At 32.1% G+C, this 23,156-nt stretch overlaps 1 protein-coding gene across 1 annotated transcript; it reads left to right on the plus strand.

The window, feature by feature from the left end:
* The first annotated feature begins 5,514 nt into the window (after window positions 1–5,514).
* Window positions 5,515–17,786, plus strand: LOC132598832 (MADS-box protein JOINTLESS-like). The gene is made up of 7 exons (XM_060311943.1): window positions 5,515–5,816; window positions 6,151–6,339; window positions 14,485–14,572; window positions 15,161–15,222; window positions 16,164–16,263; window positions 16,365–16,406; window positions 17,195–17,786. The coding sequence occupies exons 2-7, from the start codon at window positions 6,158–6,160 to the stop codon at window positions 17,222–17,224; spliced, it is 504 nt and encodes a 167-aa protein (XP_060167926.1). The 5' UTR covers window positions 5,515–5,816; window positions 6,151–6,157; the 3' UTR covers window positions 17,225–17,786.
* Window positions 17,787–23,156: the final 5,370 nt, after the last annotated feature.

The following is a 23,156-nucleotide window of genomic DNA, read 5'->3' on the forward strand; positions in this document are numbered from 1 at the left end:
ATGAAGCATGGGTCTAAACCCATGCTTTATATAGTTTTTTTTTTTTTTTTTTTATATTGCTTGGTGTTGTTTAGTATGGGGCCTAGGGGTGTTCATGGTTCGGTTTGGGTCGGTTATTGATTAAAATCATAACCAAACCAATTTAGTCGGTTTTTAAATGTCTAAAACCATAACCAAATCAAATAAAATAATAACCACCGGTTTGGTTATTATCGGTTTGGTTGAATTTTTCGGTTTATGACTAACAACCATGAGACTTATCAGTAAAACATTAAAAAGTTGAAAAAAACATGTCTTTTTTTTTGTTCAAATGATAACTTTTATTTATCGTTTAAGGTGGACATACATCATAGAAATATTTTCACTATTAGGGATAGTGTCATACTCAAGTTACCCAAAGTTGCTAAACTATTACATATAGAGCTAAAAACTAACTAAGTAGTGGCTGCACCATTTTTGTCATTTTAATACACATACCTGAAAATAAAGTAGAGCATAGGAGCTTTTAGTTGTTGTTACAAACATACATATTAATTAAACATAAAGACTACCTAAAATTAAAATGAAAATATATGAAATAAAAAAACTTTGTGTAATGATCCCAAACTTTGGGGCAATACTTGCATTTTGTCCTCAATTCTCCCATTTTATTAAAAACACTTTGTGTAATGATCCCAAACTTCAGATGTTTTTCTATCATTATCCTCAGGGCTAGGGTCTCAACTACAAAGAGTTGTTCTTTTCTGCCTTTTAGGAGGATTACCCACGGAAGAAGTATTAGGGCATTACCATGTGCTTGAGTTGCAGCAAATGCTGATGTTACTGAAGTATCTTCTATAGGAACCTCTAAATCTACAACCTCTGTCCTTTTCATATGAAAAATATTAGAAGTTTAGGACCCATTCAGACAAGAAAAAAAAAAGGTATAAATTCGGGAAAAAAAAAAAAAAAGAAACAACCTAAAATCCAATGGCTGACAAAGAAAGGCTAAAAATTTAAGTTAAAGACATTAGACTCTAATGTGAGCTTCTGTTAGTAGGTTTACACTTAACACTTAAAGAGTTAAAAGACTTAAAGACATGGGCTTGGACATATTCTTAAAAACACGGGCCTTAAACAATCGTGTGAAATAAGTAGACAAAAAATCAAATTAATGATTGAAAGGTATAAAATATTTATAATTATTTATGAAAAACTAATATTATACATATAAATAATTATAAAATTTATGTATATAATTTATCGGTTTGGTTCGGTTATTTTTTAATATAACCATAACCAAACCAAATATTATCGATTTTTAAAATTTAAACCAAATCAAACCAAACCAAACTAAATGTCGGTTTTTTTATTCGGTTTGGTTAAATTTTCGATTTGGTTTTGGTTTTAACCAAAACCGTGAACAGCCCTAATGGGGCCCACCCTTTTGGACATTATTAGTTTGCACTATTTTTATGCATATAATATATATATATACTATGTTCAAAACATGATTGATATAACATTGTAATTTGTGCTCCGTATCTAAAACTTTATTATATTAGTGTTTGCTAAGAATACAAAGTCTGCACTTAATTTTTTGACATTGTTTATTTTTTTAATATGGGATTTACTTTTTATTTTATTTTATATATTGCTTGATTTTGTCAATATGGGATACTATGTTCAAAACACGATTAATATAACATTGTAGTTTGTGCTCCGTATTTAAAACTTTATTATATTAGTGTTTGCTACGAATACGCATGGTGTTTAATATGGGGCCTACAATTTTTTCACATTTATTATAGTAAGAAAAAAATAAAAAAATAATTAAATTCTATCTTATTTTAATATATGAGTATTTTAAGTATGTTGTTGTACAATAATTTCATTTGCTCCCACTAATGGGTTGATACGCATGTGGCAATGAGTCTATCATTATTGATTTAATTGTTTGATTTTCTAAGCATTTGTTTATTAACATTGTTTGTTTTATTAATATGGGATTCACTTTTTTTTTTTAATATTGCTTGATTCTGTTAATATAGGGTTCACTTTTTTGTTGCCGTGAGTTTGGATGTGGTGAGTTCCACTTTTTTTTCTTCCTTTTTTTTTATTGCTCGGTGTTATTTAGTATGGGACCCACCCTTTTTTTAAGGGACAACAGATGATGAAGCATGGGTCTACTTTATATAGTTTTTTTTTTATATTGCCTGGTGTTGTTTAGTATGGGGCCCGCCCTTTTGGACATTATTAGTTTGCACTATTTTTATGCATATATATATACACACACACACACACACACACTATGTTTAAAACACGATTGATATAACATTGTAATATATGGTCCGTATCTAAAACTTTATTATATTAGTGTTTGCTAAGAATATAAAGTCTGCACTTTTTTTTTTTTGACACTGTTTATTTTTTTAATATGAGATTCACTTTTTTTTATTTTTTTTTTTTATTTTTTTTTTTATATTGCTTGATTTTGTCAATATGGGAAACTATGTTCAAAACACGATTAATATAACATTGTAGTTTGTGCTCCGTATTTAAAACTTTATTATATTAGTGTTTGCTACGAATACGCATGGTGTTTAATATGGGGCCCACATTTTTTTAACATTGTTTATTTTTTTAATATGAGATTCACTTTTTTTTTTAATATTGCTTAATTTGTTAATATGGGGTCCACTTTTTTTTTTCCCGTGAGTTTGGATGTGGTGGGTTCCAGTTTTTTTTTTTTTTTTTAAATACTAGTTGATGTTTAATATGGGGCCCATAATTTTTTTTAATATTAGTTGTTGTTTAATATATATGGGGCCCACATTGTTTTTTTACAATTTTTTTTTATTATGGGCTGTTTAATATGGGGCCCATTTTTTTTTTCATGGGGGGCCCCATGACTTTGGATGTGGTGGGTTCCAGTTTTTTTTTTTTTTTTTTTAATACAGGTTGGTGTTTAATATGGGGCCCACAATTTTATTTTTTGTACAATTTTATTTTTAATTATGGGTTGTTTAATATGGGGCCCAATATATATATTTTTTTCATTGGGGGGGGGGGGGCAACAGACGACGAAAAAGGAGCCCCAACCCGTGTTTCTTAACAGTAGTAATATCAAACAAAAAAATCTTTTAGAAAATATGCTAACAAGGTTTCTCATGGATTAAGTTGAATAACATATCAACCCAACTTTTAGATGAACTGAATTAGACGGGTTAAAATAGACTAAAGTAATAAATAAGCGGGGTCAATAACCCGCCCAAATTTGAACGGATTGATCGTGTCATGTTTTCATGAGTAATTTCAAACCAAACATGAAATTACTTTAATTCCAAAACTTTATACCATCTAACGACCCAATCCCTTGAACCAAACGACCATTAATCTCTTAGGGTTCGTTTGCTACACAGACTAAGTTATTCCGGTATTATAGTCCTGGAATTATAATTTCTGGACTAATTTATCCCACTTGAGAGATGGAATAAAATAATACCAAGCCAGTTGAGATAAGATGGGTTATCCTAGACTAAATTTGGGATAAGTTTTATATGTTGTTTTGTTGAAGGTATAAATTTATTCCGAAATATTTCTAACTTATCCTGCGTACCAAAAAACCCGTCAATGTATAAGTTTGAAATCTCATGATTTCTATATTCGGGGAGCTGGAGGGGAGGCATAGCAAGGTGGCTATGGTCAGAAAACTATTACATGTGGGGCATAGTGGTGTGTGGGTTGTGTAAGATGAAATGAGAAAAGGCTTGACGAGTGGGGAGCATTGACAGGTACGAGGGTACTATAAAGTCATTATTTCTGATACGCTTCTCCAGTCATCAGTCACCTGTTACCTTGTACGGTAAAGTTTCCCCACTTCCACAGACATTTATGTGCTTTTTTCCCTTTTGTTTTTTATGCGGATATTGCGTACTGCAAAGTCTCTGATTTTTAATTTCAACTTTTCTTTTGAAAATTCATTTTGGGAGGTTGGATTAATATTTGAGAATATATTCTTGATGAAGAGCATTTATATCCTTCAGACTGCAATTTAGGAATATATGCCACTAATTCTTGTACTAGATTAAAAAACGCGAGATGCTTTGCGCATCAAGCTGTCCTATGATCACTAGAAAAAATTGAATTTATTTAACTATCTCAAATATAAAATGATGTTTCTGTTAGATTAAATTATCAACTAATATCAGTTAGATTAAATTAGATTAGAAATATCATTTTAGATTTGAGATAGTTATTAAATTATCAACTAATATAACATTTCAACTTATCATTTAGTTCATATAAAAAGCCGACAGGAGCAAGTATTAAAAGTGCATACCTCATAGTAAAAAAATACTTACTTGGATCTGCTGCGTTTACTTAGGCAGACCCAGATTTTAAACTTGAATGGCCATGTTCAAATTTTAAACATTTTTGCACGTAATTCATTATACATTTCAAATTATGGCCCACTTTAAGGTGCCGTTTGGCCATAAAAATTATTCACTTTTTTCTGATTTTTTTTTTCATTTTTTTCCGGAATCAGCGTTTGGCCATGTCAATTCCGAATACAACTAGAAGTTGTATTCCGGAATACCAAAAACTCAAAAAACTTATTTTTCAAAAAATTTCACTTTTTTCATCTTTTTCACTTTTTTACAACTACATTTCACCAAAACTATAATTTCAAAAACTATGGCCAAACACAACTCTAACTCCAACTTCAAAATTCCAAAAAAGTGAATTTGTTTTTGGTATCTATGAACAAACGGGGCCTAATACTTGCTGAATATTTATTTCATTTCACACACACATATATATGAGATAAGAATTTGAACTTAACAAGCTTTGAATTCCAGGATAACAACTATACGTGCTAGTTTGTAACTGTGTTCTGCATTTATTTTTTATACATATTTAATGGATTTCCTATATATATATATATATATATATATATATATATTTGGGCAAAAATTATTGGATCCTTCCGAACTTTATCATATAGCCTATATCTTTTAAATAGTAAGCTTTTATCACTAAACCATAACTAATTAATGAGTAGTAATTTGCTTCTGTTTATCAATTTACCGTGATAAATTATCATGGTTTGGACACATCGGTTCCGGTCACAAGTCCTTGTCGTACCTTTTATGAGTTTTTTTTAATTTTTTTAACATGTTTGTGTTTAGGTTTCAAGAATGAATCTACTTTCCTATTCGGTGATGCCTCTTAATTAAACAAACATAATTCTCTCAAATTAAAGTACTAGGAGACAAGCAAAGAAGTGAAAAAAAAAGAAAGAAAGAAAGAGAAGAAGTGAAAAATGAGGAATGATTTATGATTAGCGTATGACTAAATAGAGGAAAGGAAAGGAAAATTACAGAGTCTGCTTGGCCATTTATAGGAATTTGGAAGGTATTTTTGGCTATAAAAGGAAAATCTGGTAGGAAACTTACGCATACCAAAGTCAAGCAAAAAGGAAAAAATCCTAAGAAGAAAGAAAACGAAAGGGATATATACATATTTATAGGCATATGAAGATCTCGTTAATTTGCTAATTTATCAACTTCCTTCTCTCTCCATATATCATTGGTGGAACTATTATTGGATGATGTTATTTTCCAGTACTGTAACCAATGTAACCAAAATACCCTAGTCAAGCTAATTACTTCAACATCTTTTCTTCCTCTATTTTCTACTTTTCTCTCTCTTTTAAGAAATGCTTTTTGCTTGTAAAAATCTCTCGTCACTTTTGTGAGCTCCCATTCTTCTATCTTTACAGATTTCTTGTATTTTCCATTCTTTTACCTCCCTTCAGCTTCTTGGAATTTCAGGTTCTTTCCCTTATCTCCCTTTTATCTGTTTTCTAGGGTTATTTAATGGGTTTACAGTGGTTCTTAATTACTCCACCTTTTTTTTCCTTATAAAAGTATAAATTGTTAAGTATTTCACAAGTTTCTTATTATTTTTAACTCCTTATCCATGATAGAAGGTACAAACATTCTGAAAAATTCCTTTACATATTAATATAATATATAAAAAAAGATTCTTGTCTTGATTGTATTCAATTTTTGAGAGGGATGACTGGGTAGTTAGTTTTTCTAAAGATCTATTAATTTATCTTATATTACACCAACTACTTGAATCTTTGACTTTGTGCAATGATAGGGTGAAAATGGTGAGGCAAAAAATCCAGATCAAGAAGATAGACAACTTGATAGCAAGGCAAGTAACTTTCTCAAAGAGAAGAAGAGGGCTTTTCAAGAAAGCTCAAGAGCTTTCAACTCTTCGTGATGCTGATATTGGACTCATTGTTTTCTCTGCTACTGGGAAATTTTTTGAGTATTCAAGCTCCAGGTTCTCTTTAATTTCACCCCTTAATTGTAGTTGTTACATTAGAATCTCTAGTTTCAAGAAACGGGCAAGTACTTGTACTTCATCAATCTATAGAATAAGAAATGACCTACTAACAAACCGTACATATGATTATGGTGTAGTTTCTTTTCATTGGGTACTTGTTAATTCACTAATTAATGAAAAGATGATTTTTTTGGAATTTTAAATAGCCCATGACTTGCGTGTCAGATATCCATCATGTCCAAGAAAATCTCTTACTTTTCTTGTCTGTCTGATATATGAAGAGTTCCATCCCTTGGGGAAAAACTGAAAAGCTATTACTCCTATCATATATGAGATTGATAATTCCATATTTGGTGTGTTTGATGTTAAAGTTTTCTGTAATACTTCTATAGTACAACTCGTGACTGGAAAATACAGGTTATTGGTCTTCACTTATGTAAAAGAAACGGCGAATGCTCAAATATGCCCCCGAACTATACGAAATTGCACATATTTGCCCGTCGTTAAAAGGTTGGTGCAAAGATGCCCCTAACGTTTTTTTTTTTGCTATATATGCCCTTGAGATAACGGAAAATATTGGAGGGCATATTTGTTCAATTTCACATGGTATAGGGGCATATTTGATCCATTGAAATTCCTGAATATTATGACACAAATAGTTCTCAGATTTTTTTGTAGTGCACTTTATGCTAGCCAACGATTTATTGCAACTGCATTTTGAAACTCCACACTTATCGTACAACCCCTCACTTTTCTCTCTTATTCTTTCACTTGTTTATGAAATGTCAGAAGCTTCGAGTTCTTTAAATAGTTGTGGAAGGGTTTGTGGATGTGGAGTTGTGGAAGGGTTTGTGGACGTGGAGTTACTGCACTCCATCTCACTTATGGACTTCAAATAATTCTACTAAATTTCGATTATGCGTGAAATTCGCGAAAGGGCCAAACCACATTGAATGTTATATAAGAAACCGTATAAATGCTTAAAATGTGATACTCTTTCTATCATTATTATCAAAAAATTTAGCACTGCGGGAGATATTTTTTCATGTGTCATAAGTCTAATGTAAGTTATCTCCTATTTTATGTTTATGTTTTATTGCGGTAATTGTTGCATCCATTATCGTGTAGATATTGGGACTGAAAAGACAAAAAATATCCAGAAAGAACTATCCAGATCATCAACAAATTGAAAAATAAAAATGATATTATCATTAGTAAGAAATCTTTTGAAAAGGAGAAATGGTGCTCTTGTTTGTGAAAACAGTCTTTAAAAGATGGTTGTAATTGCATCTGCTCTTTTAGTTGTATAATTTTGATGTAATGCAATGGTGGATGGATTGTAATTACAAATGTGTTTTTATGTTTTGAAATACAATGATATTTTGTGCCATAATATTCAGGAATTTCAATGGATCAAATATGCCCCTATACTATGCGAAATTGGACAAATGTGCCCTCCAATATTTTCCGTTATCTCAAGGGCATATATAGCCAAAAAAAAAAAAACGTTAGGAGCATCTTTGCATCAACCTTTTAACGACGGGCAAATATGTGCAATTTCGTATAGTTCAGGGGCATATTTGAGCCTTCGCCGTAAAAGAAATAAAGTACATATTAAAGTTTCTCAGTACATTTAACTGCCCTACACTCCTTATCAATTTTACAAAAAGATAAAATTTTAATCTTTACAAAATTTTACTATGTAAAGTAATAGTAACAAATTGGTGATAACTGTATAAGAAAATGTCTGGTTTAGATATCGTAAGATATCATTTCGTTCTCATTTCTAGCGTACGATATCTTTCAAAGTTTTGTACTTGAATATATTTTTTTTTAAAATTTTAAAATATAGTACTATAAAGATCCATTGAACATCCTTCACAATAATGGAAGAGGTCTTCACACTTGTGAACTGATGATAGAATACTACTCCTTTAATCACATATGATAATGCTCAAGATTATGGCAAGAGAACCAAGAATCGTAAAGTCCTATAGGTCTGTGTTAAAATTAATTAACACATATAATCATATGTAGAATTTTAAAATTCTTCAATAAGATGTATGTGATAGTACACCATAGTTTTGCGGCTGATTAATTTCGGGTCCAGTTGTGGAGCTAGAGTTTTGTATACGATTCAGTAAAACTCAGTAGTTTTGGCCAAAATTTCGTAAACCCATTTAATATGTATAAATAATTCATCTAAAATCGGGTCAATTGCCTTTTCTAGAATCCAGAATTCATAAACTCAAAACTTTAGTTCCATCTGTAACCAACTTAGGTACAACTCACTAAATTATTTTAAGTATTTTCTTAGATTCAGATGTTATAAATGAAACAGAACTAGTTTCATCCAATATCTAAAGACAAAAGGGGCTAGCTAAGACGAAAGAACTAATTGTTATGTCTGAGAGCTTCAAGTTTTACCTAATGCATACTTCCGAGCTTCAACTACGAATCGATCTTCTTTGTTCCCAGAGTCTCTTCCTTGGGTCTAGTATTTGAGGGGTTGTATTAGAAGTATACATATGTGGCTAATGTAGCATTAATGTTCTCATCAAGGTATACCATTTTAAAGTTCTTCTCTAAGATTATATATAGACCTTCTCCATTATCTATGTTTGATCAACAGTACGCTTGAAGACTAGTGTCCTCTCATGGTTAAGAGAAGAACAAACAATCCAATTTCTCCCCCTCATGCATTTCATGTGGCACTATTTCCTCATTAATCCGTTCAAAAAAAGAATGATACTATACCTTTTTATATGCAGTAACAAATTAATTTTAAAATTCTGTCATGCTTTTATAGCCACAAGAATATCATAACATGTTTAAAGTCACAAGTTCAAAATTCTTCCGTGCTTTCTTAAAGTCCACATCCAGTCAAATTTACACCACGTAAATTGAAACGAAGATAGTACGACCATTCAAGCACAATGGAGAAAATTCAAAGTTCAAACAATCACTTGCAATTTTTTTTTATAGGATAAGACATCACCATTAGGGTGTAAGCCTATATAGGGTACGTAGAGTTTGGCTTGAGCCCTACCATGTGTAATATATAAGTAAAAGAACTTACAGTGACTAGAGGGGATATGGAACATTGCCTCTGGTCCACAAAAAAGATTGACAAAGCAATCTGAAAAGGGATGGAATAGCCAACAAAATGGTTTCCATCCCAAAAAACAAGAGATGCTTAGCTAACAAAGAAATTGCATTTTTCAGATCTCCTTCTAAAAGTAGGTAATTGTTGCTTATCAAGTTGAATTTTGCTCCTTAGCTTCTCTAGGCAAGCCCAAATGAGAGAGATATAGGGCCCTTCTTCCACTTGTAGAAGCCAATTTTGCAAAGAAATTAACCACTTTGTCGGCCTCCCTATAACAGTGTGAATATTGCACTGTCACCCCGTTGAAAAGCCTCGTAATCTTATTGATGATCTTGGAGTCCAATTCCAAGTTTATATTGTCCATTCCATTCTGTACGCCCCTAGTCACTCTAAATTCTGCTGCAATAGCTTCAGCCTATTGTTACTTTCACATTCAACAGAATATGAGAAAGCCCTAATGAAGTCCCCTTAAAAGGATTAATCAAATCAATAAAATATTAAATGAAGGAATTAATCATAGGATTAAATCATACTTATGTTTCATCTAAATTCAACAACAAAAAGTTACTCCATACTAATTTAATCCACATTAGAATTGGATTAGAGCCACAAAAATTCTAAAGTACAAAGAGAAATTAAGTTTTGAGAAGGAAGGGCTCCCCCAAATTGTGAATCTCTTCCTGGAAATCTTGATTTTTCCGTTGGATCTTCACTTCTTAGTGAAAAATCTTTCAAAAGTAGCCTAAATATTCTACTTATACTTCCCTAATATCCCTTGAGTTTTCCACCGCTGCAGCACCACAAGTTAGCTATGTAGTATCGTTTCTGTTGGGATCGAAATGAGCAGATATCATGTGAAAGCTAACAAAGCAAACATTTGACAAAGATAAATATGACAATAAAGAGAAATATATGAAAATATAAATATCAATTCAACATATTTTTCGTCAATTGACGTGGAATATAAGCAACTCACCTTTATAAAGGAGAACACAAAAAATAGTGAAAAGTTAGTTCTCACGCTAAACAAAATTCTTTTAAGGATTATATTGTGGATAAAGTGAGAAGGAAGGATCCTCAATTGATAGAAGTCTAAACTCTTTTTTTCAAGAATATAATAAGCCAATCATGAAAGATTTAGAGTCGTTTTTTGAGGGAATTTTAGTCAATTAAGGTAAATGTTTGTCATTCTTTCAATAAAAAGTAAAATTCAAGGGTACTGGAGATAAAAAGTAAAATTTAAGCTTCATAACAACAGCCTACTCATGAAGTGGCTTTGGAGATATGGTCAAAATGAGGCAGGGTACTGGAAGGAAATTATCAAAGCTAAATATGGTATTCAAGACCACTGGACTGCAAAGAAAAGCAATGAACCACATGGTGTTGGAGTATAGAAACACATCAGTAGTCTTCAAGAGGAATTCTTCAAGGCTGTCTCATTCAAGGCTTGAAATGGGCTTAAGATCAGATTTTGGCAGGACAAATGGCTCGGGGACACTTTAGTAAGAGACTCATTTCCCTCACTATTTCTGATAGCTTCTAACAAAGAAGCAACATTAGCTCAATATAGAGATAACAACTGTTGGACACCAATTTTAAAGAGAAACCTACAGGATTGGGAAGTTGATGATTTTCTTTCTCTGTTACAAAGATTGGAACAATGTATTCTGGTGGCTGAATCGCAGGACAAAATCCTCTGGGGCAATTCTAAGGAAAAGATTTTCACTGTGAAGGAATGTTACAACTGGAGCTCCCAAAATAGCCTTTTAGAGGTTTGGCCTTGGAAGCTTGTATGGAGAACTAGACAACCTCTCAGAGTTACTTGCTTCATTTGGATTGCACTGAAGGAAGCATGCCTAACACAAGATAATCTTAGGAGGAGAGGTGTAATCGTCGTTAACATGTGTGCCATGTGCAAGCAGGCCAATGAAAGTGTCAACCATCTATTTTTGCACTGCCCTGCAGCAGCTAGACTCTGGTATTTCTTCTACTCTATGCTTGGTCTCCAATGGGCAATGCCTTTCAACATCAAAGATGCCTACGCTAGCTGGATACTCTGGAGAGTTGACAAATCCATTAAAAGAATCTGGAGAATGATTCCAGCAGTAATTGTTTGGAACCTATGGAAGGAGAGAAACAGTAGATGATTTGAAGGAATCTCAACTCCTATTTGCTCCCTAAAGTCTAGGTGTTTAGCTTCTCTTTATAGTTGGCATTTTTTTGCTCCTGTAAACAGTGTGGGTAACTTTCTAGATTTTGTTAGCTCCCTTTCTCTAGTTCGGTAGACATGGACTATCTTTAGATTGCTTTTCTACAAGTTTTTGCTGAGTCTGCTTCATGTTTCTGTTTGAAGCAGCTTCTCACCTATCTGTAACCTTGCATCTTCTTGATGCTTTACTAATGAAATTTTATTACTTTACCAAAAAAAAAAGTAAAATTCAAGGGTAAACATATACCTGTTTGCTGGCAGGTGTGATTATTGCCTCCAATTTTTTTTCCCCTTTTACTCTCAACTCGTATTTTGGTGCTTATCACTGAAATTTTTTGCTACTTATCTCTGTATTATTGGGATCGAAATTATAGGGCGTCATGTGGAGGCTATGAACAACGATGAATCAGACGGCAAAGAAAATATACTAAAAAGACATAATATTATCATATGGTTTGGCCAATTGGCCTACTTATTTAAAAAATAATATTAAAAAGCAGAAAAAACTATTGAGAGAATAATCTCCACCTAAACAAGACTTTTTAATGATTACATTGTGGATGCTACTATGTTATGTTGTATGAGATGAATTCTTCAATTTACGGAGGTCTAAAACCTTTTCCTCCAAGAAAGAGGTTACCCAAATGTGATATATTAAAATTTTCTTTTTGGGAAAAGTAAAATCAAATATGGTAAACCATTCCTCAAGAAAATGTAAAATCTAAATATGGTAAGAAAAATCCTAACAAATCTCCCCTTTTTGCCTAGATTTTCTTGACAAAAACTTGATCAGTCTTCTTCATATAATCTTCATCACTGCTGCTTGCTATAATTAAAAATATGTTAAAAATATTATGGGTTAAAAATGATTTTCATTTTTTTTTAAAAGATGCAGCAGCAGCAGAAATGTTGAAAATATGGTTAATACTTTGTCTCCACATGTAGTGCTTCAGACTTTTTTTTACTTATTGGATAAAAATATTTCATTATCATCAATAGGTTGCAACTTGATCTGAATATGCTTTGAACCCGTCTTTAACCTCGTTGGACCATTGGCTTTGATACCACTTGTTGGGATTGAAATAACAGCGCGTTATGCGAAAGCTAATAATTTGCAAACCTTGAATGATGATAAATTGGACGACAAAGAAAATATACTAAAGAGACATAATATTATAATATGGTTTGGTCTGGCCTACATATTGAAAAAGAAATATTTAAAAATCATAAAAAACTATTTGAGAGAATAATATCACCCTAAACACGACTCTTTAATGACTACATTGTGTATGCTAAAATGTTATGTTGTATGAGAGGGATTCTTCAATTTATAGAGGTCCAAAACCTTTTTTTCCGAGAAAGAGGTTACCCAAATATGGAATATTAAAAAATTTCTTTTGGAAAAAGTAAAATCTAATATGGTAAACTCTTTACCCTTCCTTTAAGAAAATGTAAAATTCAAATATGATAAGAAAATCAAGCCAAAAACCTAACACTTATTGCCTCATTTATCCTACATAACATCAAAAACAACAAAAAAGCATAAATTCCGAATAACAAAACAGATACAAGCATAGGAAATTTTCAAGAATAATATAAGGTGTCTTTGGTACGAAGGAAGATGGTTTTCCCTACTCCTTGAAAAGTCATTTTTCTTATTTTTAAGAAATGATTTTTAAGAAATTAGTTTTTCTAAATATGAATTGGGTGGCGCGTGAAAAGGGAAGCTCGAGGAGAAGGATTGAAGGTTAAAAAATAGTAGAACGGAGATAAGAAAGGAAAAAAAAGAAAAGGTGGAAGTAGGGTTTTCTCTGCGAGGAAATAATCTTCTACTATATTGAACAGAAGAAACAGACGTTGCAAAGATCTCGTGTTTTGTTGTAGATCTTCTCTGTTACTATATATATATATATATATATATATATATATATACAACTTTTATGGAAAATGATCATATAACTAAAATAACATTTGTAATTGTAGTAATTCGAATCATAAATACTAATTTAGGAGATTTATGAGTTTCTCCTTAGCGGAAGTGGATCTGCAGCAGTCACGACTCGAGTTACCGATCGGTAAGAATTATCCCATAAGTGGAAGAATTCATTGGTTTTTATATCCTTTAAGAGATGCGCAAAGCTTTTTTTTCTTTTTTCTGTTGTAAACCATAGCCATAATCTAATGTGGAAAATCATTTTCCAACACCCATAAATTCCGTTTAACGTTTGTAGTCCTGACTTAGCAGCCAACCAAAATTGAAAAAGCGTAAATAGTCATTATATAAATTTAGTGCCATCTGATTTCTGAAGCAAATTCGGAGAGGTAATTATTATACTCCTTTCGTTTCTCTAATACACTGTTGGTTGAACTGTTAAGCTAATGTGCAAAAGATAATTGCGTTTTAGATTATTAATTAGGTGAATGTAATAAAATTTAAACAAAATACGTATAATGGTTGCAGTGGAGTGGTAATTACTCTTTCATCCTTCGAGTCCTACTGGGTATGTAGTAGGGAGCTGAATGGAAAACATGAACAAACAGAAAATTTTGAACATAATGTTATAAGCTATATTACATTTAAGTTTTTTTTTCTCACTTGTTTTCAAGCATTCGTGGTTACTAGATGCTTTAATACATGTTTTCCTTCGTGGTATGTACTTAACAATCAATTTACGTAGTGATCACACTCTCCATCATTAGTACTCTATATCCACATAAAAACTATAATTCCTTGGGTTGAGAGAGTCAAATCTTGTTCATGTATATGTGATGTACTCTACTTTTGGAATTGTTGATTATCTATTAATGTTCTATATTCCTTGGACAGTATGGTGCAACTGATTGAGAAGCACGAGATGCAGTCAGAAAGGGATAATATGGTTAGTCCAGACCAACTCCAATCTTCTAACCTTCAGGTAATACCATTATCTCTGATGCTCGTAAATGTTCTTGTGTACCGCAGGATGCAGTGAATGAATTAACATTAAGCTAACAGCTAATTTAAACCCATCCCACTTCCGTACGGATCAGCAGTAGTGGTTCTTCCTTTAATATGACTTGAATCATCATCTTTATTTGTTTCGTTATATGGTCTCCGATGATATACACTCACCTATTGAGCTAGCTTTGGGGTTGAGCTAGGATCAAGGTCCATTTTTTTTTTTTTTTTTATCAATCTTACCTATTGGTTGTAGTTTTCGAGGGATGCATTACCACTAAAGCAAGCGTTTCTCGTATGAAAAGTTAATATGCACTATATTTAAAGCTGGAATTAGTTATGAATTTCTATAGCTATTAAATTTTTTCAATAATTTGTCATTAATCCATCGGTAAATAGAATTAGCGACGAATTTTATTGTTTAGCTACAGAATTTGTCTGTGACTAATTTTTTTTTGTTTAGTATTGATGTGATCATGAAATGTACACAAAAGATAAGACCTTGTTTGAAATCTTAATTTCCATATCTGACTTACTAAACACCAAGCAAATGTTTCATTTTCAGAGCGAGAAGAAAACCTGTGCAATGCTTAGCAGGGAATTTGTCGAGAAGAATCGCGAGTTGAGGTAATTGGTTTTATTTTGAGTGTTCAAATTTTAATTTGGCTATGTATCCAATTTTTGTAAGACACATCTTTTTATTACTGAAGAGATGTATTAATTGATTTTGAGATAATAAAAAACACACCTCAAGTATCATATTTTTTTGAGTTTCCTACTTGAACTATCAGACGTGAGAGATTTTTAACTAAACTATCACCAACTAGTTTGCAAAACATACCTCTACTAGCAGTTGTTCACTTTTCCTACCTAAAATATCCCAACTAGTTTGCAAAACACACCTTAACTATCAGTTGTTCACTTTCAATGAGGTGTGTTTTGCAAAGCTAGTTGGTGATAATTTAGGTAGGAAAGCGAACAATGGATAGTTGAGGTATGTTTTGTAAATTAGTTGGTGATAGTTTAAGTAGGAAACTCTCACACTGATAGTTCAGGTAGGAAGCTAAAAAAGGTGATACTTGGGAGATGTTTTTGACCCTTAACTCATTAATTTTCGTATAGAAGGTAATTGTTGATTTATGTTTTCACTCTTTATAAATGAGTTACTCACAAGCTAGAAAATCAAATCCTGAAACCTTCATCTTTCCGCTCTCTTCAAGAATCCCATTTTTTCACTCACTCTAATTTTTATAAAGTAATTGAAAGATTTAAGAGTTCTTTGGAATTTCTATGAAGGTACACATTAGAAAATTTCTAAGTCGGACTTCATTTTCTATTGCACGTGGTTAGCGACGAATATCTACCCGAAGACAGCGCATTCCGTAGCACGTGTCCCAAACTGACTTTTATATCAAAAACTCTTATCTTTTGCTGTTAATTGTTGCGTCTTGTTATCATATGTTGAGAGTTCTACTAATAATAAGTATTTCTCGACACACTCTTTATCTTTTACTGTTAAAATATTCTGTCTCGACTCATGTCAAATTGCAAATGACTTATTATGCTAGGCAACTTAATGGAGAAGAGCTGCAAGGACTTGGCCTGGAGGAACTAATGAAATTGGAGAAGATAGTCGAGGGAGGAATAAGTCGTGTACTGAAGATTAAGGTCCTAGATACTTAATTCCCTCCTATGTGCACTGATGTGATTAAATGGTCCAATAATTAACATACGTTGACTGCATTAACTTGGGATTTTGTGTATTTCAGGGTGACAAGTTTATGAGAGAGATCAGTTCCCTCAAGAAAAAGGCAAGTCTTTAACTTGAATACTATTATTTATCAGGACTATATTTCTTAATTAGGACATATTTGTTTCCATCAGGAACTAAAATTTGAATTTGGTTTTTGAAATATTATGTTTTGAAAAACAATCATAGGGAAAAGTCTGTCGAGATTATGAAAAATATGGAAAACATGTATTATGGTTGTCCTGAAAACCTATCCTGAATAGTTTTTGGAAGACATTTTTATTTTGATTTCCTTTTGAAAAAAAGTTGTTTCGGAGAACAAACGAGTTTTAAGTTCTTGAAAGCTTTCTATTAAAAAGGAGAAAAGGTCCAAATTTATTTTTATACTTTTGCTATTCTTTACAATCTTAGTTGATCCGTTAATATTCTTGCCCTTAGCAAAGAGTTTCATAGTTGTCCTCATCGTTAGCGGGGCTCCAACATGGAACATGTGGAGTCATATGTCCAAATTCTTTGAGAATTTTTTTTGTCCTAGGGTTTATAATTATCCTCAATTGAGATTCTGTCAGCAATCAAGGGCAAATGAAACTTTTTGTAATGGCTGGGTAATATTAGACTATAAGTCAAACAGAGCGCAGAATTACTCGATTTTAAATAGTAATGGCCAAATTTGACCCTCTTTTCTTTTGAAAAATTTATATTTCTAGCCTTCTATATTTCCCTTAAAGAAAGAATCTATAAGCCAAACAGCGAAATCCAATCTCAGGAACATTTTATTATTCTTGAGAACTGAGATTTACCATTAGCTAACTGCTGATGTCTTGTTATAATATTTTTATATGCAGGAAGCTCAACTGCAGGAAGAGAATTCACAGTTGAAACAGCAGTCAGAAGTAACACCTCCTTGGATATGTTAGACAAGAACGAACCGAAAATGTCGATTGTAAGATCTGGGGGCAACACCTTATTTTCGTCATCTGAAGAAGTTTCTCAAGCATGCTCTAACTTCTACGAGTCCGGGGACTTTGAGGATTCTTCAACTTCTAACGCAGTGAGTGCCATGATGACCAACGCAGAGGAACAACTCGTCGCTATGATGCAAACTATTGAGGCGTTGAAGAAATCTCTGAAGGACAAAGATCTTCAAATAGCCCAATTGATGAACAAGTTGGAACTCTACAGCACTGGCGAGTCAACTCACATTCCAACACCACAAGAATAAGAGGTTGAATCAGCCACCAAGATGCCCAACTATCAAAGTGCAAATCAAGTTGATTCAGTTGCGACATTGTCTGTCCAACAACTGCAAGACATGATAACAAACACCATCAGGGCTCAATATGGTGGACCATCACAAAGCTTATTGTACTACTCTAAACCTTACACCAAGCGAATCGACTGTCTACCTATGCCGATTGGATATCAACCATCGAAGCTGCAACAATTCGACAGCAAAGGAAACCCAAGACAACACGTCGCACATTTTGTGAAGACTTGTAGCAATGCTGAAACATATGGCGATCTTCTTGTCAAACAGTTTGTTCGCTCGTTGAAGGAAAACTCCTTTGATTGGTACACCGATCTCGAGATATATAGCCTCAGTGTTGTATATAATTTCTATTGAATAAGCATTTTTTGACATGGAATATGAATGTACACGCGAAAATAATATGCATGTGCGCCTGAAGATAATAAAATTTTAACAAATATCAGATTTTGAATTCATAATTCAAAAAGTACTGCGAGTTTAATGCAAAAAAAATTAAATGAAACATTCATCAAATTAAAATCTTGGATCGGCTCTATTGTTTAACCCAATTTTTCAATTCCATGTTTCTTGTGTTGTTTCGTCTGTCATTTTTATTCAAATATCTTCAATCAACCACTCTCTACAGTTTATTTGTGTCTTACTTTTCTTTTTAGTATGTTTCTAAAAGAGTGTTACTTTATATGTTTAGTAAGATTTTATTCCCAAGTATCCTGTTATCGGAATGCCATAATGCGTTTAAGACCAAGAAACTAAAAGGGTACTCCCTCCGGTTTAAAACGAGTGGCCATTTAGTCATTTACACCATGTATGAAAATACTAATTCCTAAAAAAAATAAGTAATTTGACTAAACTGTCCCTAATTAAATAGGTATTTAGATTTGGTTACTTAGCACTTAATAAGGGCAAATTTGAAAAAAATAAGATTAATTCTTTTTTGATTTGATAAGTTGGCACGCCTTTTTAACCAAAAAAAAAGAGAGTCTAAGTGGATACTCTTTTTGAACCAGAGGGAGTATTCTTTTATATACACATATAATTTAAGATCACAACATTCACAAAAAAATTATTGTCTAAAAATTTGTGTATACTCAAACTAAGGCACATAAATTGAAAGTAAGTAGAGCATTTAGGCAGCATCCTGGCTTTTTTATTTTTATTACATAGGGTAGGGAAATGGGAAAGGGATTACAACGCGGAGATTCAAACCTTCACCAACAAGGTGAAAGTTCAGGTAGCCAACCGACTGAGCTACTAAGATCCCGACTTTTGTCCTTAGCAAATCCCATTTTTTTTAGTATCTTCCGGTGTATGATTAATTTAAATTCGCATTGCGGGCCCATTAAAAGATGAAGTGCTCCTTATTAGAGTTTTTTTTCTTCATTTTCATGACTCGAATTCAATACCTCTAATTAAAAATAAATGAATTTTATTAATCCCACCCAATCCTTGATTGTAGTTAGCAACTACCTTCTTAACTTACCAGTTACCAATTGCAAGAATATTACCACTATACAATAAATATGACTCACAGTTCGAGTCCGGAGCCTAAAGGGTATAAAAATACACGGTCTTTACCAAAAGGGGATGACAAAAATTTAATATACCAAAAGGGGTATATCGTGAATCAGCCCACGATATACCCCAATTTTTTTTTTCGTGTCAGACTTCATCAACGAAAAAAAAAAATCCCGGGGTAATGTAGCTGTGAATGTCAATTTCACTACTGTGGTTTCAGTTTTTGAAAATAAAGCTGACTAATTTTCTCGACATATAAAGTTGACTAAAATAACTTTACAGTCAAACACTAAGTTTTTTCAAACAAAACTTACTTCGGGTTCAGGAGCACGGACTACAACTAGAAGGTGGCTAGAAAGTGTAGTACGTGCAAGCAAACAGGTTATAAAAAGAATCGTTGTCCCGACAGAAATCAGTAGTTGTTGTTGCTTGTTGGTTTTTATGTTTTTTCTTAAGTTGTACGATTGTTGTTTCCTTATGTAATCTTCCAAGAATATATAACATGTCTTGTGTCGTTTAATAGTTACTATGTAATTTAACATTTACTACTCAGTTAATGTGTGACGTTTATTTAACTTATATTTTATTTTTTATTTCTGTTCGCATATATAACACATATTTAATTATTGCATGTGTTAAAATATTTATTTGAGTTAATCATGCTTTAAAAATTAAAAAAATCAATAAAGTTTTTTTATTAAAAAGATAACCGAATATGATTTAAATCTAGGCAATGTCTTACCGAGTATTTGTAAAACGGAAATCTAGGCAATTTTTTTTTTTTCGTTGATGAAGTCTGACACGGATTTTTTTTTTTTGGGTATATCGTGGGCTGATCCACGATATACTCCTTTTGGTATATTAATTTTTTATCATCCTCTTTTATTAAAGACCGTGTATTTTTATACCCTTTAGGCTCCGGACCCTCGTAGTCTCGTCCTAATCTTTGATGAAGTCAATGATGGAGAGGCAAATAGTTGACGAGCTTTATAGATCACACCAACTAATCTAAAGATTGTAAAACTACATAGCCTTAATTAATAAAGTGAGAAAAATATAGAAACATGGTGTTCCCTCTAACAGTATAATATCTTGATGACGTAGTGTGCGAAAACCTTGTACCGCACGAACTAACTTAGTTAAATTAGAATTTTTTACCAAAGTAAGTTATTATTTCAGCCAATTCACCAAAATAATATATTCTTTTGAAAATTTACAGAAGTAGAATAAACGTATTCCGCAGTAACGTATTATGCATTATTTTATTCAAAAAATTCAACGGGCAAAAAAGTTAAAGGTTAACGGTGTTAAAGGGTAATTCGTTACTGCGAGTAACGTTTTATGATTAATTAATGGTTTCAATGTTCCACTGATTTGAGTTCTTTATTTTATCCTAGCTGATTTGAGTGCTTTATTTTATGGAGTATATATGATTCAATAAGGTCTCTTAGTCTACAACTTGATGGAAACCATTCTTAGCTGTCGTTTTGCTTTATACAAATTTAGTTCCAGCGAAGTGAATTGAGAGATCAAATTTAGCTGTTGTTTTGTTTCTACAAGATGGAGTATTTTTCGTTAAGCAGTAGATATGAAAGATGGTTGCTTCTTAATTTTCATATAAGAAAAGACTGTGATATATAAGCATTAATTACTAGTAGTTATTGTTGTAAACTTAAGACATTGTATCTTTAATTTCTTTTGGGTCTTAACCATCTTGCACTTTAAAATGTATAAGAAAATGTTGAAAGGGAGAATTAACCAACTTCTGCTCATATAATTTCCCACTGCTGGTGTTGTTTTGAAATTGAAAAACTGCTACTTTATTTAGCTAATCAATACTTTTTTTTATAAGGCTAATCAATATTTTTTTAAGGCTAATCAGTATCTTTTTATAAGGCTAATCGATACCTTTTTTTTTAAGGGTAATCAATATTGTCGGTAAAGTTTTATAATTACATCAATCAGAAGGGTTCGTAATTTGAAGAATTCTTTGCAGGATTTAACTGCTCGTGCCTGGATTATGTAGAATCGTTACTGTCAGTTACGTTTTAGCCTGAAGTTGTAACTCTGAGTTACGACTTTAAGATCAATCAATGTTAGATTTTGTATTCTTTAGAGTCGTTACATAGAGTAACGTATTAACCATAAAACGTTACTCACAGTAACGACTTACCCTTTAACACCGTTAACCTTTAACTTTTTTTCCCGTTGAATTTTTTGAATAAAATAATGTCTAATACGTTACTGTGAAATACGTTTATTCTAGTTCTGTAAAATTTCAAAAAAATATATTATTTTAGTGAATTGGCTAAAATAATAGCTTATTTTGGTCAAAGAGTCGTTAAATTAAGGCTGAATCGTGGTCGCCCTTATTAACTTCTCTAGTGGCCAAATGGGACAGATAGTTTGCACCGATATAATTCGTATCAAAATATTATTTTAATTATGTATAAATAGTTTAATCGGACCTTTACTGTTCTTATTCAGATAAGTGACCTTTTGCTTGAAATTTTAATTATCTTGGTGTACTAAATGGTCCCCTCGTCATAAAGGAGAAAAAATCTCAGCAGATCATGTGGTTGGCGTCTAATTTCAATACAACACACACTTCTGATGAGTTGCTTCACAGTTTTTATTATAGTGCTTATTAAAGTTATTGAAATAGGATATACTTTGCTAAACACTTGTGTCCCTCTTGCTGAAGATGTGCCATATATTTCCACTACGAATAATTATGTACTCTTTACTTTTTCAGTATTATCAATCGAGGATCCAAACAATCTTTCTACTAGTAGTACTATAATTTTTCAAATACTACCGTCAGACCTCCTCATAACAGCATTCACATATAATAACTTTCTATAACAAACAAGTTTTTTCGAAAACACATGTTTTATGTTATATTTTACTTCTCTATAATAGCATTCTAGAGAGAGAATCTTTCTTTCAATCTTAAAGTTAGTACCCGGTAAAACACTTCACATAAATTGAAACAGAGAGAGTATTATATATCTTAAGTATGATTTTTTATAGTGAGATAATTTTCCATATCCTTTCAACCAAATGACCCTAGATTCTTTCAACAAAAATAGCGTGTGTTTGGAAGGTCACCTTGTAACTGGATTTAGGTGTTAGACTTATTTGTCCGAATTACTTAGTCATAGTGGATTTTAACGTAATTAAGGGGGAGAAATTACACTCTTTAATTTTTAAGGGGAACAAAGAATTGGTGGTACAAATTAACAGATGACTTTTTTCAAATTCTCTATTTTAATTTTCAATATTTCTTATATACGCATACATTTATAATTAGTTTTTATTCAAAATAAAAGAACATCAAATTATATAATTACAGTTGTGCAACCAAACACGACACACTAGGACTTATATTATAGTTGTGTCATTACAAGCAAACAGATAATTGTAATTAATAATTACCATATTGTGTAGTTACTTATCTATAGTGGTGTCAAATAGGCGGGTTAATTAGTCTGAATTGAAGAGGGTCAAAATGGGTAGAGTTAATAAACGAACGATTAACCCGCCCAAATGCTCTTCGGTTGAAATGAGTTGGGTCAAAAGTAGGGGTAGGCATGGCACGGTATTGGAAGGTTCGGTACGGTAATTTCGGTTTTTAAAAAAACTATACCATTACCATACCAAATTAATTCGGTATGGTTTGGTATTTTTCGGTACGATAAATCGGTAACCATATAGTTTGTTCGACTTCAACCTACATATATAATAGATAATTACAACTTCGGCTATTCAAGAAACGTCTCAATATAATTGTACCAATACCTTACATATGTAAATATATTCCAAAGAAACACAATTAATTCCCTTCGTAAATCAATTACACAAAAGGGCATTTCATTAATCAAAATTCCAACATTTAAACAATTAATTTTGTACTAATACTTGTTTATATATTTGTTAGTATTAAATTACTAAAATATAGGACTTGTATATGTAACTATATACTTCGGTATGGTATTTGGTATTTCGGTATTTTTTTTATACCAT

Source organism: Lycium barbarum, chromosome 6 (genome assembly GCF_019175385.1).
Source record: "Lycium barbarum isolate Lr01 chromosome 6, ASM1917538v2, whole genome shotgun sequence".
In the NCBI taxonomy this organism is placed as follows: domain Eukaryota; kingdom Viridiplantae; phylum Streptophyta; class Magnoliopsida; order Solanales; family Solanaceae; genus Lycium; species Lycium barbarum.